This window comes from Poecilia formosa, unplaced genomic scaffold, assembly GCF_000485575.1.
Source record: "Poecilia formosa unplaced genomic scaffold, Poecilia_formosa-5.1.2 Scaffold55, whole genome shotgun sequence".
NCBI classification, from domain to species: Eukaryota; Metazoa; Chordata; class Actinopteri; order Cyprinodontiformes; family Poeciliidae; genus Poecilia; species Poecilia formosa.
The window spans coordinates 2,532,843-2,550,000 of record NW_006799994.1 but is presented as its reverse complement, the minus strand read 5'-3'; the positions used below and the strand labels follow the sequence as shown (position 1 = coordinate 2,550,000).

Here is a 17,158-nt window from a genome sequence, read left to right as displayed (position 1 = left end):
AAGGCTCAGGAGAACCGATCTACACAGGGAGGAGGTAATTAAGCCATTTCATTCCACTGTTTTTTACCTGTGGCACATCCAAACACTGAAGGACAGCGGCCCTTGAGGACTGGAGTTTGACACCCCTGTCATTGTGAATGACAACCTGAGACCAACAGGTTAAAACGACCTGCAGGTTCATCTGGATGAAAGCTTTTCTGAAACCAGTCTGGAGTGTGTGATGTTTTTTCAAACTCTGTGTGCAGGTGAACTAATCTGAGGGAAAAATCACAAAAAAAACCTACAAATCAAGGGAAAAGTCACTGATCCAAGAGAAATAAATCCAAATGTACGAAGAACAAAACACAAGCTAAGATACTGAACACAAAAGAATGAGCTAATAAAAAATAAAACTAATGGCTACAAATAACTGAATGTGTTGAGACTGTTCCTAACATTAATAAATGTAAAAATACTTAAAAAGGAAGACAAAAGAAAAGCACCAACATGCATTTCAGGATTATTTAAAGATGCTACAGAGACATTAGTCTCAAGAATGCAGCGCGAGCCCAGCCCAGAAAACTGAAGATAAGAAGTTTTTTTAATTTTTAATTTAACATTAGCCCAACCTGGGGCCTGATGCTAAACCTCCTGCAGGCGTGGCGCCATCTGGCTCAGGGATCTGCCGCGGCATGCCGCTGCACTGACTGATGCGAGCATCGTGGCTTTTCCCTTCATGCGAAGTGGAGCCGAGCATTCTGACTCCACCTGGTATGAAGACAGAGGGCCTGCAGACAAACAGAAACAGTTGTGCCTCCCTGTCTTCGTCTGACCATCTGCGAATCTTTAGCCTTGGGCTAAAAACACAGAGCAGAGAGAACTGCTGGCACCCAACAAAGCATCCTGATTCTAATAAATAAATCCTGAATGAGACCTTCCAGGAATCCAGTCTCACTCTGATCTGACTGATAAAACCTACAGATGAATGGAAACAGACAGATGCTTCACAGCATGTTTAAAAGGTCCTGATATTTCTAAATATTTCCTCGATCAGGCTTCACAGATGTTTATATTCAAGGAAACCATCTGGCCTGCAGCTTGACAGAGAACCGAGTTATGATGGATGCAGAAGTTGGAGACGTTCCACATGAACTCTCTAAACTTTCTGATTGTTGTCCATGAAACGACACATAATTGGTTACAGGACAGTAATAAACTGGAAGCATTTAAAAGACTGCAGTTTGTCTTTGGAAGTAAAAACGCACGAGAGATGAGTGTAGACTGTTGAACTGTTCTCTGTTTTTAGCAAATTAATCAGGCTGATAATCTGGATTTTCTTCTGGAAACGTGAAACAAAAGATAACAGGATTCAGTTCTGTAGTTTTGGACGTGGCAGCGGTGGGCAAAGCCAACTAAAACATTAACGGCGCTAAACCGAAAGCACTAATCATAAACATTAGTTCTTCTAATGCTAAAGCGCTATACCAACATGGTATTTAGTGTAAGCTAATGCTAAAGCGCTATACCAACATGGTATTTAGTGTAAGCTAATGCTAAAGCTCTATACCAGCATGGTATTTGGTGTAAGCTAATGCTAAAGCGCTATACCAACATGGTATTCAGGGGAAGCTAATGCTAAAGCGCTATACCAACATGGTATTTAGGAGAAGCTAATGCTAAAGCGCTATACCAGCATGATATTTAGGGGAAGCTAATGCTAAAGCGCTATACCAACATGATATTTAGGGAAGCTAATAATAAAGCGCTATACCAGCATGGTATTTAGGGGAAGCTAATGCTAGAGCGCTATACCAACATGATATTTAGGGGAAGCTAATGCTAGAGCGCTATACCAACATGATATTTAGGGGAAGCTAATGCTAAAGCGCTATACCAGCATGGTATTTAGGGGAAGCTAATGGTTCCATGCCACTAATTCTCTAAAATAAATAAAACAAAAGCTAAATAATAAAAAGTTCACAACATATAAAAGTTCCAGATCACTAAGATCACGTTTTTCCATTTGAAATAAAATGGCCTTATTTGTTCATTTTCAAACTTTTTTGATGGAAATTGTTTTTAATATCCCTTCAGAATATTCTTGTATAACAACAAACCCTGCACTGTCTGCTGTTCACATTTTTTTAAAGACTGTTTTATTTAAACTGTGTGTTTTTTTTAATCCATCAGTATTTTGATCCGTTTATCGTAACTCCTTTCTGTTCGGTTCTACTGCTCACCTTTAGCTCTCCGTTTATCTCTGTCTGGAAATCTGTTTTTCTCTGTAACTGGATGCAAACGCAGGAGCAGGAATTTAAAGCTGCACTTTTCCTTCTTTAGTGCGGGAGCTAAATGGCTTCAGGTGGAATATCTTTATCTTCTCGTTTAATTTGATTGACTCCATGCTAAACCTTTTAGTTCTTTGTTGTTTTTATCCTTTGCTTTTTCAGTTAAATTTTTTGGAGGGTGTATTGTGAGATGAATGAATGAATGAATGAATGAATGAATGAATGAATGAATCATTCCTGTTTCCTGCTCTTCCACAAAGGAAGCAGAGACTCTTATCTGTCTGAGATCTCAGTTTGAAATCACAAACGATCTGGAGCCAGTCGGGCTCAGAGTAAAGAGAAAATAACCTGCGGAGATCAAATGTTACAGCAAACATCACGCTCCTGCTTTTAACAGAGGATAAAAGAAGCTGCAGATGATGAGGGACGTGAAAACTGAACAGTCCTGCTGGCGGGGTACGATGAGAGGGCAGGCCGGCAGAACGGAGGGAAAGTAAACACTGGAACATCAGAGAGACGGCAGCCAGATTGTGTGATAAAGCTCCGGATTAAAGCATGGTGGCCCATCTGGCATCCGGCGGCAGGAAAGCACAGGAAGAGACGGAGCAGGAATCTTCACACAGACGTTTAGGTTGGAGGACGGATAGCAAACATGTTTAAAGAACTAGTAGCTGGATGATGATGTTTCCAGAAGTCAGATGTTGGATGTGCTGCCTGTTAGCAAATAAACACAAACTCCCATAAACAGGAAGGAAACACTTTAGCTTCAGGAAGAAACAAAGAACTGATCGGATGTGAGACAAGCAAAGAGGTCAGAGGTCGTTAAGTTAGTTAGAGCAGATTTTACAGAACTCATTCATCAAACCGTGGTGGTTTCCCAGGGCTTGAAACTGTCAGTGGGAGGCTAATTATCAGATACTAACAGATGGATAGAAGTTATCTTAATGTTTTGTTAGTCAAGGAAAGCAAACCAAACATAGCTTATTGATGCTACAGCAAGCAAATGAAATATTAAATAAAGCTGATTAAACGTCTAATAGTTAAAAATTGTTTATTTGGTCTTTAGTGTAGAAGAAGAAGCAGAAGGCCTTCCTGTGATCCGGATCTTACTGCGACTCCTTCTGGGTTCCTGGTTTCTTCACTTCCTGCCTGATCAAACGTTTATTTCGACCAGAGACGTTCCTGTTAGCTTCTCTTGAAATCTGAGGTCACTCAGTGGGATGGAGACCCGGTTCAGGACATTTTAATTTTTAAAAGTGTCAGTATGATACAGGAATGATTCAATAAATATAGAATTAATTATAAGGTTAGCTAGTGGGCAGGGCTAATGTTGATCCTAGCTACACCGGCTAACGTTTTCTGGTAAATTTATTAGAGATGTTTCAGCCCAAAATAAAGATATAGAGACTGGAGTTGCTCACCCAGTTTGTGATAAATAAATTAGAACAATTTAAAGAAAAAGAAGCAACTGCAGGTCATAAGTTATTTATTTATTGTAATCTGGCATGTTTTTCCCTCCATATTTAGAAGGTTGTTAAATGAATTAAACCGAACAATGTGATCACAATAATATATCTATTTTTAAAAATAAAATCCAGATACTTAATAAAGATCTGTATTTATTCCCAGCTAAAAAATGTCACATTTTAAAAATATTTCAGAAGTTATTTATTGTAATTTGGCCCATTCCTCTCTCCATAGTTAGAAAGGTGTTAAATTATTAAAACAAGACAATGTGATCTCATTTTATCAATTTGTTACATTCTGGATTCATGTTGATGTGTATCTAAAGACAAAACTACATAAAAAAAAGTCTAAATAAACAGGACTCTGTCGATCCCGGGTCAGGAGGTCATGACCCCCAGCAGGAGGTCATGACCCCCGTGCTGAAGACCTGTCAGGAGTTTTCCTTCAGAACCGAACGCTTTCCTGGTTCAGAAACTTCTCCCCCAAAAGATTTCAGCTGTTGTTGTCTGACTTCGTTCAGCATTTCTCGCCTCATGTGTTTGTTGCATAACAGTACTTTTTGTTTCTTTGCACAAAGTCGACAGCGTGCAGTGGTACGAGCTCTGGGATAAACTTTTACCAGCTGTGACTCGGCCACACACGGCTGTTCAGAGGAACCTGAACCTCCTAAAAGCTTCGGCCTGCTGAGCTGCCAGGCTGAACCGGAGCTGAACCCACGCCAGAGGCCGTGATGCCGCCGTCGGCACCAAACCTTTTCATTTCTCTTCGCGGTTCCTCTGGGATAGCAGTTAGTAATCCTGCCAAATAAACGACACACTTTAACGATGGTCTGCAGCCCACAGACTAATTACATAATTACAATTCTTGGATAAGAAACAAGGATTTCTCTGAGCGAGTTTTTAGGGACGTCCAGGACTCTTAGTGTCAAAACTAAGGAGGAAAATGATTTTTAATGACTGTTCACATATTTTTAAACACTTTTCTCACCTTACAACCAAAAACTTCAATTTATATTTCTGGGATTTTATATCTGAAAAGTGTGGTGTGAATTTGTATTCAACCCCATTTTTTATTGTTTCTCTATCAGCTAAAGTTTCCACCTGGAGAACATCTGTGAACACCAGTTTTTAAACTGCTACAGATTCTCAGGAAGATCTAGGTCTGGACTTTGACTAGACCATTCTTACACATGAATATGCTTTGGTCTAAACCAGCAGGTTTTAGCTTCTCATAAACTCTGACCGGTTTTCTTGTTCCTGCTGAAGAAAAATCAATCACACAGCATCATGGAAGCATGAAACTTATAACGGATTGATTGTTATTTATTAATTTCCTCACCATAAAAAGTGGAGACTGACCTGATAGAAACACGTTTCTTCTGTTTTAAAGCAGCCACAGCTTGTGAGGTGAATATTTTCAGCAGTAAGACACTTGACTCCCTCTCATCCAACTTGGTGCTGCAGTACAAGTCGTCGTCTATTGTTCTGGATTTAACGCAAATGGATTTTATTACAGTAAACCCTGACTTCACTTTTTCTCATGTATTTTTTCATAAAGTGTCTTTAAATTCATGGAAAAATCTGCAGCACGGTCACATTTCCAGTTTTTCCCCGTTCCATGTTTTCTCCTGTTGCTAAAACAAAAAGTGTAAAAGTTGAAAGTGTTCCTGTTTCCTCACTGGTCTGGTTTAAACTTTATTTCACATTTACAGCCACAAACCTCCAACTGTGCCAAAGTAAACTGCAGACAACAGTTTACTTTATTTCTTCGCTGCCTTTTGCTGCCCTCTTGTGGTCTAAAGATAAAATGACCAGAAGTCTGTTAAACACCAACACAGAGAACTGTGGAGCTTTTTATATTTAAATAGCCAATAAAGGATTTTTGTTTTTGTATTCATCCTCTAAACTCAAAAGTTTTATGTTTTATCTTTATTTTGAAACTTAGAATAGAAATAAATTGCTGGTTTTGGAAAAACAGTTTCTTTTGTGGCTCTAAATTTGTGGACTGAGGGTCAGAATGGTTGTTTGGGTTCTAAATGTTGCAGATCCCTCCAGGGACAGTCCTAGCCTGTTTGGGGCCCTGGGTGAATAACCCCGCTGCCCCACCCCCCCAGCCCCCCCACATTCTCCCTGCCCCTCCACCAGGGGGTGCTAACATGCTTCATCCGCCATAACATTTAAATCAGACAAACTCAAAATGTATTTTAATATTTAATTTGAAAAATGTGAAAGAAACTAGAATAAAAGTAAAAACAACCACAGACACAAACATGTTATATCATGAAGCTAAAGGGTATTTTTATGTAAAATTAACATTTTTGAGGTTTCCTCCATGTTTTTCCCTGATCACAGACAAACCTGGAGTGCTGCCTTGATTCTTTCATGCATGTTTGAGAAATCCTTTAATCTCCATGGCAACCATTCAGCTGTATAAAAACGCCTGGGTGGACCTAGCCCCGCCTTCGAGACGCAGCTCCTCCCCCACTCAGCTCCTTCAGACTAGCCAACAGCAATTAGCAAACAGCTGCTGAGGTCCTCATAGGAGCTGCTGCTCAGAGCAGCGCTGGTAAAAACATTTAAGGGTTAAAGAGGAGCCATGTTGGGATGACTTCCTGGAGCCAGAGCTTCAGAAAGAGCAGGAGCTTCTTAAAGAGACAGAGGCCCAATTTCAAGGCTGTAAATTATGAAGTCAAATTTCTGTTGTCACATTTGATATATATAGAATTTTTTTAACAACTGAAGGTAAAATAGTTACTTAATTATGCTACAAAATGGTGCATAAAGCTGTCACTTTAAAAGTATGCAATACAAATACAAAAACTATGAAATACAAAATTAATACTGTAGAAAATAAATACAATTACAATCATTTATTTTTAAATTTAACCAATAGTTAAATATTTATGAAAAGTGTCCTATCGTTGTGGTGTTGATGTTTTTAAATGGGCTGTACTGGTACTGAAATAAATTTGTAATTCAGCACCTTTATGCTTAAAAAAATAATGGTTTGAGTCAGTTCAGCAGTTTTTCTGTATCAGCCTCAGATATCGGTATCAGAAGTGAAAATCGGTGCATCCCCAGGTCCAGGAGCTCATGCCGCCCATCAGAAACAGCTTCTTCCTCTGACCTAAGGAGGTCCAACCCTGAGGCCGGGGGTCATCATGGAAGACAAACAGCTTCTCAGTCCAGCGTCCGTCTGTCTTTCAGGACTACGAGTACCCGAGCCACCCGCAGTCCGCGCAGCACCAGAAGAACGACCGCTGCCCGCCGCCGCCCCAGATGCTGCCGGAGCGGGCCTGCGACGTTCCCGGCTGCCGCTCCGACTCCGAATGTGAGCGCCACAAACGCTGCTGCTACAACGGCTGCATCTACGCCTGCCTGGAGTCCGTCCAGCCCCCACCGGGTCAGCATCCAGCAGCTTTCAGCCGGTTCTGATTCACAGTGGCCGGTGATAATCAGCTGTTTGTTTTGAGCAGTTCTGGACTGGCTGGTTCAGCCCAAACCTCGATGGCTGGGAGGAAACGGCTGGCTACTGGACGGACCGGAGGAGGTTCTGCAAGGTGGGTCCAACAGGAGCACCGCTAAGCTCAGTAAAAAACTGGAAAACTGGGCGATAAGATCAGTGCAGCTTCACAATCACATTTCTGAGATTTTTTTTGGTTGAAATGTCCTCCTTTTTTCAACCTGCCCTAACACGCCGTCATATATTTCAGCCAATAATTTAACTAAATGTCTTTGCTTTGAGTGAATGTGTTTGTGGGTCTCATTCACCCAGATCTGACTCATTTTTTAAATCACTGCGTGTATTCTCAAATAAAAACTTGTGTGCGTCTGTCCGCCAGCGGAAGCATGCAGCACCACGGAGGACGGAGACGAGCCTCTTCACTGCCCCACAGGCTACGAGTGCCACATCATCAACCCCGGGAACCCCGCCGCTGGGGTCCCAAACCGGGGCCAGTGCATCAAGCAACGCGCCAACTCCGGTACGACTTTACTGCCCCCTGCTGGCTGGACGGTCGAACTGGAGATGCAGTTCACACTAACAGATAACGATATATCGATAAAATAAGCAACATTTTCAACTCAAAACCCGGAGTTTCAGGAAGCCCTGATCATGGAGCTTCTTTAGAAATGTGCACTGCATCAGCATTAGATGCTACATATTTAGCATTGAGATGCTATTTTAGGCTTGAAGCTTCACTGATAGGCTAACTGCTTTTAGCACAGTGGTTCTTAACCTTTTTTGAGGTACCGAACCCACCAGCTTCATATGCGCATTCACTGAACCCTTCTGTAGCGATAAATAAAATATGATTTCCCCCCCAAAATTCAAGACATAGGGGTGACCCAGCTAGAGTCTAGTTGGGTCACCCCATGATCACCAAGTCTTCTTAAAAGGTAGAGTCTCTGAGAACAGTTCTTCAAAATATAGTCGGTGTTTTCAGCAAAGTTGAGCTGACTGTCCAGGAACGACCCAAGGTATTTAAAATTTGCCACAGTTTCAACAGGTTGGCCATCGAAAGAAACTGGAACCACTTTAAGGTCTTTAGATCATTTAATTAGCTCTACATTCTTAAGAGAATGAAAAATTAATAATAAATAATAAAGACTTTGCGGTATTCTGATTCAGTAATGTAATTATATTAGTTGTGTTACCACCCCCACGCCACTAGAGGCAGTAGCAGGCCCGAAAAGATGCGACTAAGGAGCAGATTTAGAAGTACACCGAAAGCTACAGAATTTGGTAAAAACTGAGTTTTGCTGAAGTAATTAAAGACAGAAGTTCAACGTGATCCTCTGCAGCAAGTGATGGCAATGCAGGGCGTCATCATGACTTTACACAGTGTGTCTTTACCTCCGCGGCATCGGCTCCGCCGAACCCCTGAGGTTCCATCGAACCCCTGGGGTTCTATCTAATGTTGTTTTCCTGACAGGATCCAGGTTCACCGAACCCCTGGGGTTCACATAAAACCAGATAAAAAGCACATTATGCTTGTTGTTGTGGAGCAGAATGTTGTTTTTTATTTTAAATGCCTCAAACTGGAACAACATGGAAAACAAACAAGATGAGCTGATGATTGATTTCCAAAACTGCTGGGAGAAATATTCTCGTTTTGAAGGAGAGAACACCAATATTTCTAATTCTAGTTCAGTACAAGTCATGAATAGAAGATATTTAATGCAAGGTTTTGTTTTTGCTGTCTGCCTGCAGATGGACGAGGTTTGAGGCATAAATACTTTAAGGACTACAAGGACTACTTGGGTGAGACGACTTAGAGAGTTGGAACAAATTCAAGCTGGTAAATGAAGCCGACCTGCAGCTGAATGTTGTTTTCCTGACAGGATCCAGTTCCAACAATGCAGTGGGCTACGAGAAGCATCATCACAAGCATCTCGGATGAAGACACGTCGGATTTGATCTTCTTACAGTCAGCATGAAAAAGCTTAAGACCAGGAAATAAGATTACAGTTATTATCTTGTTTATTGTAGCCGTGTTCCAGAGCTTCAAAAGGCAAAAAGACAAAACAGGGAAAACAAAACACTAAAACCTGTTCATCAGCTGATCAGAGGTTTAGTTTTAAAACTCTCCACATAAATCAGTTGTAATATCTTCTGCTGAAGTGATTAATCAAATTTATCGCAATGAATTTATTATTGAAATAAACGTTAACTGATAATTAACTGGAGTAAATATGCTTACTGAGAGAACAACACAGTCAGAGCAGAACTGTACAAAAATATCAACATTTTGCATTAAAGATAAAAAACTTGCTTTGTCTATAAATCTGGCAATTTTAGCTTCACCTGGTTCAGATTTCATACAAATATTAGAAGGTTTACTAAAGGAATGCTGTTATTGAGTTTTAGGTAATAAAATATAGATTTTCTTATTCTAAAAAGGAATTTAATTATTTGCTTATTTGCAGTTTTTAAAGTATTTCTAATATTGTTCAAAATAAGCTTAAGAGGTGAAATGAGAAATATACTGATTGTGACTCGATTAATCAACTGAAACAGTTCCATGAATAAAAACCTGAGAGCAGCTGATGAACATCCTGTTTAGATTCTGCTTTTTGCAGCTCTTCTTTCAGCTCTGAGATTTTAATCTGTTTATTCCAATCATCATCTCCTCCTGCTGTTAAAACAGGATGTTTGTCGTCAGATGACTTTAATACGGCCTCAGATGTTGACCCGGTCCAGTTTGATCTCCTCCCACCTGAACAGATCTCAGGTTTTTCACTCCGCCTGCCTCCTCATCGAGCCGTCGCCTGGCGTCCTGCTATCCAACCAAAGAAATGCTGAAGGTGTTCAGGAAAACAAAGGAGAGGCCCGATGTGGACCAAAGCTGTTTGTAAAAACTTTTTTTGTGTTTTCTCATTTTTTTTCCCGGCAACAATCCAAACAAACTGGTCATCAGAGAGAGAACCAGGACCATGTGGCGCTCGTCCTCGTTCTGCCCAGAGTTCGTAAATCTGCGAAGCGTTTAACGGACAGCGAGTGAATAAATCCAGCTGCAGGGCTGACATTGCTGCTTTAAACCCCAAAATGATCTCGGAGGCAAAATAATTAGCAGAATAAATTCCAGATGAGTGAAGGCTGGAACAGAGCAGCTGGGGTTTTATATCGGCTCCGAAAGGTTTTTGGGTGTAGTAAATAATAAAATATTAGTTATTAACATGCATGAATAAAAGTCGGCATATATCCATAGTTTTGTTTTAAAAGAAAGTAGGTTGAATTAGTTGCTAGACCAAAACAAGCTGAAGTAATACTTTAGCAAACATCTGATCAGTTGTTTACGTTCCAACAAGGACATAAAACCCTAAAATTTAGTAAGATAATAAAACTTCTGATAGTGTTGCTCAGAAAAGATGACGGAGCAGAGGGGATAATAAATCTGAGCATTTATTTGCTTTTATTTGCAAACTGAAGCAGCTTTATGCTCTGTTCACATGGTGCTCTGGTTTTTACTGCCTAACAGAAGAATAAGCTGAAAACTAATTGAATGTTTCTCTCTGACTGGTGCTACATCGATTCCACTGTAATAAACCTTATGACTCAAACTTGTCCCTTTTGTCATCTTCAAAATAAAATGAAATCTGTTTTTTCACCAGTTGATTACTTCATTTCTAACAGGGGATTTAAATGTAAATCATATCATCAATCAGTTGTGATGGGCAAGAAGTTCACAGCAGGAATGTTATTTAAAATGAGTCAAACCTGCAAATACCAGCATGTTTGTAAACCTTTTCAGGTTGTTGGGAGCGATGATCTGTGGAAAAAACTACAAGTTTTTTTTTTGTACATTTATATTTACAAGAAAAAGAAAATCTGAGCAAAATTAAAGGAATGAAAACTTCCTGGATTTGCTGTGAGCAGAGATGGTTATAGAGCTATAGAGGTATCACTCCTTTACTTTCTCGCATGACTTCAGATGTTTTCTCACCACTTAGCGTTTGTATTTATAATAATTTGAAGACTGAATGAATAATAGGAGGATTGTGAAAGCCAGGACCTGCTCTCCTGCTGCGGCAGCATGCGGGAAGCATAGACCCCGGTGGGGGGTGGGACTCTCTGTCACACCTGAGCACCTGGCTGAAAGCTGCGTCAGCATAAAGGTGAATCAGTATGAGAGCGGGTTGCTCACTGCGCCGCTGGGTTTGGGTCCAGCTGTCCGCCGTGTGCCGGTTCTGGTGTCCGGTTGACCTTAGCTGGGGGTTATCACCATGAACACACCGCGCAAGACAACAGAGAAAAGGTCAGACAGTTTTTATCTCGTTATTTAAGGTTTGTTTGTAATTAGGGGGGAAAAAACTAAAACTTTATGCTGATATAATAATTGTGTTGATGTTAGAGGCTGGCAAAATTAGAAACATAGCAATATTTTGAGGTACTTGAGATTACTCAAAGAAGTGTGATTTACATCACTGAACTAATGCATTTAACCATTTTTTTATTATTTTATTTACTAAAATTAATTTATACTCTTCTGGAATAAACAGTGTAGAAAATATCAAAAAATTCTGATCAGACTGTCAGTTTTGTTTTCTTAGTTACCAAATAGCTAAAATATATCATGATGATAAATCAAAATTCTTTTGATACGATTTTCTTTTTCATGATAAATGATACGCTAAATGCTAACTCCTGGTTTATATTAATAACTGAGTCCAGAAGGTGTCACTGTACAAAAATCCAACTGAAGACCAGTTATGACTCAAAAACTCTAGATAATTTCTTTGTTGCTGTTTATTTATTCCAGAATGCATATTACAGAACTAACCATGGAGAGTAGTTTTTGTCTGGAGTTTCTAAAATATAAATATTGTTTCTTAAATTCATGTCAATAAAAGCAGGGACAGTTTTAATGCAGCAGGTTTTGAATAAGTTATTTTGTGTTTGCTTCACTGAAACATATTCACTGTATTTTTTGCAAACTTACCGTATGCTAGTTTTTCTTGACAGATTTTCATCAAAGATAAGATATAAAAAACAATTTAATTAATTTATTAAAAATTGACCCTGTCCACAGAAAATTCTCCCAGAAGTCTTCAGGATTATCATCATGCTGCTTTTTAGACTGGCCTTTGTGTTCTTTTGGGCCAGCAGCGGTACTTGTTTTGGATCTTTCCCTTTGAGGCCATTTGTGCCCAGTCTCTCTATTTTATGGTTGAATCATGACCTCTGACCCGGAACTTGACTGAGCTTTAGATGTTCTGGGTTCTGTACCTCCTGGATGAGTCGCTGAAGTGTTGATGATTGGTGTGCCAAAACATTGATTAATATAAGAATCCTGATTATTGTTTGCTGCAATTTAGAATCAACATAAAATGACCCAAAACTGACATAAAAAAATGCAAAGAAATCCACTTCTTCAATTTTATTGGCAGTTGGCAAGAAATGTTTAGGTTGCATTAAAGCCACCTTCTGATGTAGAGTGTGACTCAAAATGTCTCAATTCATACGAGTACTATCATATTATGTCAATCAATTTTGTTTTCCAAAAAACCCTAAAATGTGAATACTTTTGCTATCTGAATATTAGAGAAATCCTCCAGGACGTCCTGACGTCGCCACGCAGCCGGTACAGGAACGTGCGCATGCGCGGAATGCACCACAATAAAGCGGAAACTACAAAAAGTGACAGATTCCACCGGCTCCGTCAACATTGTGGCCAAACATTTTTTTATTATCAATTTTATTTTATTTTTTTTTAACCAATTTCCCTGCAAGACCGAGTTCGGAATGGGCTTCACCGTGTTCAAGGTTCGCAAAATGAAGTCTGAGCACACCGCTAATACTCTAGTAGCTTAGCTACGCTACAGCAGAGCTAAGCTAATGCCGTAGCATCGATACGAGCTCTGGTGAGCGGTTTGTGATTGGTCAGAAGTTGGTGGCAGAAATTAGCTCAGATAACAATATTGATATTAGCGGACAAGTTGTTTGTTTTTAGTAATCTCATCTAAGCATGAATTAATAATTAAAATTGTATTTATTCATTCATGTATCCATCCATTATCTTGCACGCTTAGTGTGGTCGCGAAGGGAGCTGTCAGACTGGTTCAATTGAATTAATTCTGCAGGGTAGGTAGTAATTAGGATTGGCTGTAACTAGCGAAACAATGCGGTTAACCACATCTAGTTAATGATTTAACAGGACGGTTGATCACGTTTTCACAGAGGGGACTTCTGCTTCTTAATAAATCAACATTTGAAGAGTATATGTTCTTTTTTACTCGCATTATCTTTGATATTAAATTTACTTTGATTATCTGAAACAGTTGCTTAATTAAGTGAAACTCGGGTTTGCTTTTTCCTCAGAAATGCCTCCAAACACAAACTGGAAAAGCATTTAAAGGAGAGAAAACGGACATTTCCGCTGCTTATCAAGGTACTGAGATTACGTGTTATTAATTTCTTTGTTTACTTCTTCAACTGAGTTTTTATTCTTGCCTGTCAAACAGCTTATTCATTATTATAAATTATAGAGGTTGGCATGTTTTTGTGATATTCGTCCCCAAAGCGACCAACTCTATTTCCATCAGCAGCCTGTAAAATAAAAACATTATTTGGATGGTTTATTAGGGACATGTGCTATTCCTGCACCAGTAGAGAGTGGTGTAGGGTTCCTGTTTGTCTCTAAGAGCATGACTTCTTAGCCCTGGGGCCCCGAGGCCCCCATGCTGTGAGGGGTCCTCTCCTCTGACACCCAGGCTAACCCGTCGATGAGTCTTCCTGGAAAGTACCACAGCTTTCAGCTCGCCACTAAATGGAGAAACACTTTGCAGCAGCACTCATGTTTCTAGTGGACATGAATTTTAGAATATTGCACAAAAGTTCAATATTTCTAGACAGTCATCTCAGAAAATAAACCTCAAGGTGATTTACTCCACGTTTTTGTTTCATAGAAAATGAAAACCCAAACTTCAGCGTCTTAAAAAAATTAGAATACTGTGAAAAAGTTAATTAATGGAAACTCATGGTGTTATTTATTAAGTGAAAACACCTGCAGATGTTTCCTGAGCTTTTAAACTGTCTCTCACTCTGCGTCAGTCAGGGGAAGACTGCTGACTGGACAGATGTCCAGAAGACAGACATGGACGTCCTTCACAAGGAGGAGAAGACACAAAGAAGCTGGTTGCTTCACATTTCTACTGGATAAAGGATTAATTTAGGCATAATTAGTGATACGTAGGCCATATTTTGTTTGTCTGCAGTTTTAATAACTACATAGGGAAAAAATGTTTCAAAGTAATAAAACCAAGCTATGGTCTTGGTGCTGCTCTGCTAAACTTATCGATCTGCCATTTCTATCTTTTGATCGCTGGCTGGAGGAAAACCTCTTCAAACACACATTCTCTTTCATTAACCTGAGAACTGCAGCCTGTCTGAGGCATTAACTGAAGATGTTAAAGTGCTCAGAAGTCCCTCCTCACTTTCTAAGTTGGGACATCAATGCACCTGCGTCATCACAGAATGAAATGCAAGCAGCTGCCTTGAACTGACGCGTCACACTCCTGAACAGCAGAGGGGATTTTTCTTTGTGTTTGTTTTTATGTAATATGACTCACTGCTGAAGCTCACATTCAGCCTTTTACACCACAATAGGCATAATTCCCTGTTTCAGGACCTGTAGGTATTTCATGCTTTCAGCTAATCTTTAAATTTATTTCTTTTTTTCCCTCATTAATGCGCATTATAATATGTCTTAATGCTTCTAATAATGTAGAGCTTATAATGTTTTGATATTTAATCTGTTTTATGCCCAAAGGGGATGAAGTGAAGCACATTTTGTTAAGCATTAAACTTTATACAGTCTCTTATGTTGCCACTGCAAGGGGTGAAACATTTTAGTTGTATTAACCAGTGAATAAATCCAGATATCGTCTGCCACTTCAAGCATCTAGCATGCCGATGTGAGCCGGTCTTCATCATAACATTATATGCAGTAATGAATATATATGTCTGGTATTTCATAAGCTAAGTTCACACAGCAGATCTTGATGGTTATGCGTCTGACTCTTTTTTTCGTTGTTGCTGAAATCCATTGTGATTGTTTCTGTTGCTAATTAAATGAGGCAGCAGTCGGACTTCTGTGTGAACAATTTCTGACCCCAAAACGACCTGCAGAAGAAGGACTTAAGCGTTCCTCAGCAGCGCTCTACTTGTTGTAGTAGTAATGGCCGCTGCTATCTATAAATAGATTTTAACAATTAATCAATTATTGAAATAACCGTCTTCTAGTTTAGTAATCAATTAACTGTTAACTGGAATACAAACAGAAAAAATGGCCATTACTGTAAGATCAACACACTCAGAGCAGTAATTAAACCAAAACTATACAAAAAATTTATACACTTTGCATTTAAGATTAAAAAAATCTTTAAATTTGTTGCATGTTGAACTTTCCAAGTGACAGTTTTAGCTTCATCCGGTTTAAATTCTATAAAAGATCATTTTAAAAATCTCCTAGTTAGCACCACTATTCAGATATTAATCAGTAAATCAATAAAATAATCCACAGATCATTTCTACACCGTATTGATGTTAAGTAAAGCTGAAAGGCCTGAGATTTTCACGTTGATGTTAAGGATTTATTAGCTGCAGCATCCTTGTGTTCACTACAGGAATGCTGTTAGTGCATTTTAGGCAATGCAATGTTTATTTACAATTTTTTAAAAATTCAGTGAATTATTTGTTTATTTGCATTTTTATCCGATTTATCGATTAAGAATAATCGATTACTAACATGACAACCTACAGTCATGTTTTGGACTGTGGGAGGAAGGAGGAGTACCCAGGGAGAGTCAGGTTGGGATTCAAACCACCGACTCTGTAGCTCCAAGCTAGCAGCGCTACCATCTGTTTATTTTTGCAGGCAGCGCCGCAGCCAGCCTCTTGCCCCCCTGATGGTGGCGTGTCGCCCTGTTATTTTGTTGAACCCTGGCCTGATAGAGTTACTCATCACAGCTTTGTCCCACGCTGACACCGGACCCTCCGAACTGAAACGGGTCATTTAGAGGGAGCGCTCGCCTCTGCTGACACACATTCACATATCGGTGTCACTGAGGTTACCACGGCGACCTCACCGCCCATCAGGGGCTTTTTGTTAACCGACGACGGTCCGCTGCAGCCGTTAAATCACCTTTCTACTCATTCAGTGTGTGTGTGTGTGTGTGTGTGTGTGTGTGTGTGTGTGTGTTGCCGTGGGTTCAGCTTTAAATAAATTTGTGAGCTGTCTTTGTGCCAACAGAGACGCCTGTGGCTCTGTTTTAGCGGCGCCCTCGGCACCGTGGGCACCGCCGACCTGGAGTCTTCTTCCAGGCCGGGTCGTTTAGTGCGACGCCTTCAGGTTGCCATGGCGACTCAGGGACCCTTTCAGCTTGACAAACATTAATTGGGTGTGAGAGGAATGTGGTTTGGACAGCCACCCAGGGAGTTGAGTTAATGAGTGGCTGGCTTCAGGCCGTCGGTTTTTCACGTACTCCCCCATCGCTCTCTCTCTCTCCATACAGGCCCAGGGGCGTTGTTGTGTAATCTGGTCAGATCTAAAATACAGTTATTATATAAGAGGAGCTGACTCACAGCTCGCTGTGTTTCGTTATTTCCTACAGCATAATTTAAGACTTATCGTTTACGTAACTGTTTTTGCACCTTCAAGCTGCCTACTGCCATCTTGTTACTGAAATATAAAGATGCCGCCCTGGGTGGTTGCCCATGTCAGCCATATCAGAAACTGGCGCTAAGCTAACGATAAGCTCTGCTGTTGATGGAAGTGTGCAAACACCAGTGGTGGAGAAAGTACTCAAAAAATGTACTTAAGTAAAAGTACAAATACACAGTCAAAAATGTACTCAAGTAAAAGTCAAAGTACCACATTAACATTTTACTTAAGTAAAAGTAAAAAAGTACTGGCTTTTAAAAAT

General features: G+C 40.0%; 2 protein-coding genes across 6 annotated transcripts in view; both read left to right on the top strand.

Annotated features, from left to right (window-relative positions):
• The window catches only part of wfdc1 (WAP four-disulfide core domain 1), a 16,962-nt gene extending 6,163 nt beyond the window's left edge, over positions 1-10,799 (top strand). For 2 of the 3 annotated variants that reach the window (XM_016672038.1, XM_007553260.2), the window contains 5 exons: positions 6,941-7,136; positions 7,210-7,293; positions 7,576-7,716; positions 8,946-8,996; positions 9,084-10,799. In XM_016672038.1, coding sequence (XP_016527524.1) covers positions 6,941-7,136; positions 7,210-7,293; positions 7,576-7,716; positions 8,946-8,996; positions 9,084-9,172 — 561 coding nt within the window. In that variant the 3' untranslated portion in view covers positions 9,173-10,799. Of the gene's footprint in view, positions 1-6,940; positions 7,137-7,209; positions 7,294-7,575; positions 7,717-8,945; positions 8,997-9,076 lie in introns of all 3 variants that reach the window. The other variant, XM_007553261.2, reaches the window with a different exon arrangement.
• A 644-nt stretch (positions 10,800-11,443) lies between these two features.
• Positions 11,444-17,158, top strand: part of dyrk4 (dual-specificity tyrosine-(Y)-phosphorylation regulated kinase 4) — a 45,804-nt gene continuing 40,089 nt past the window's right edge. For all 3 annotated transcript variants that reach the window (XM_007553257.2, XM_016672072.1, XM_016672071.1), the window contains exons 1-2: positions 11,444-11,490; positions 13,554-13,623. In XM_007553257.2, coding sequence (XP_007553319.1) covers positions 11,459-11,490; positions 13,554-13,623 — 102 coding nt within the window. In that variant the 5' untranslated portion in view covers positions 11,444-11,458. The remainder of the gene's footprint in view (positions 11,491-13,553; positions 13,624-17,158) is intronic.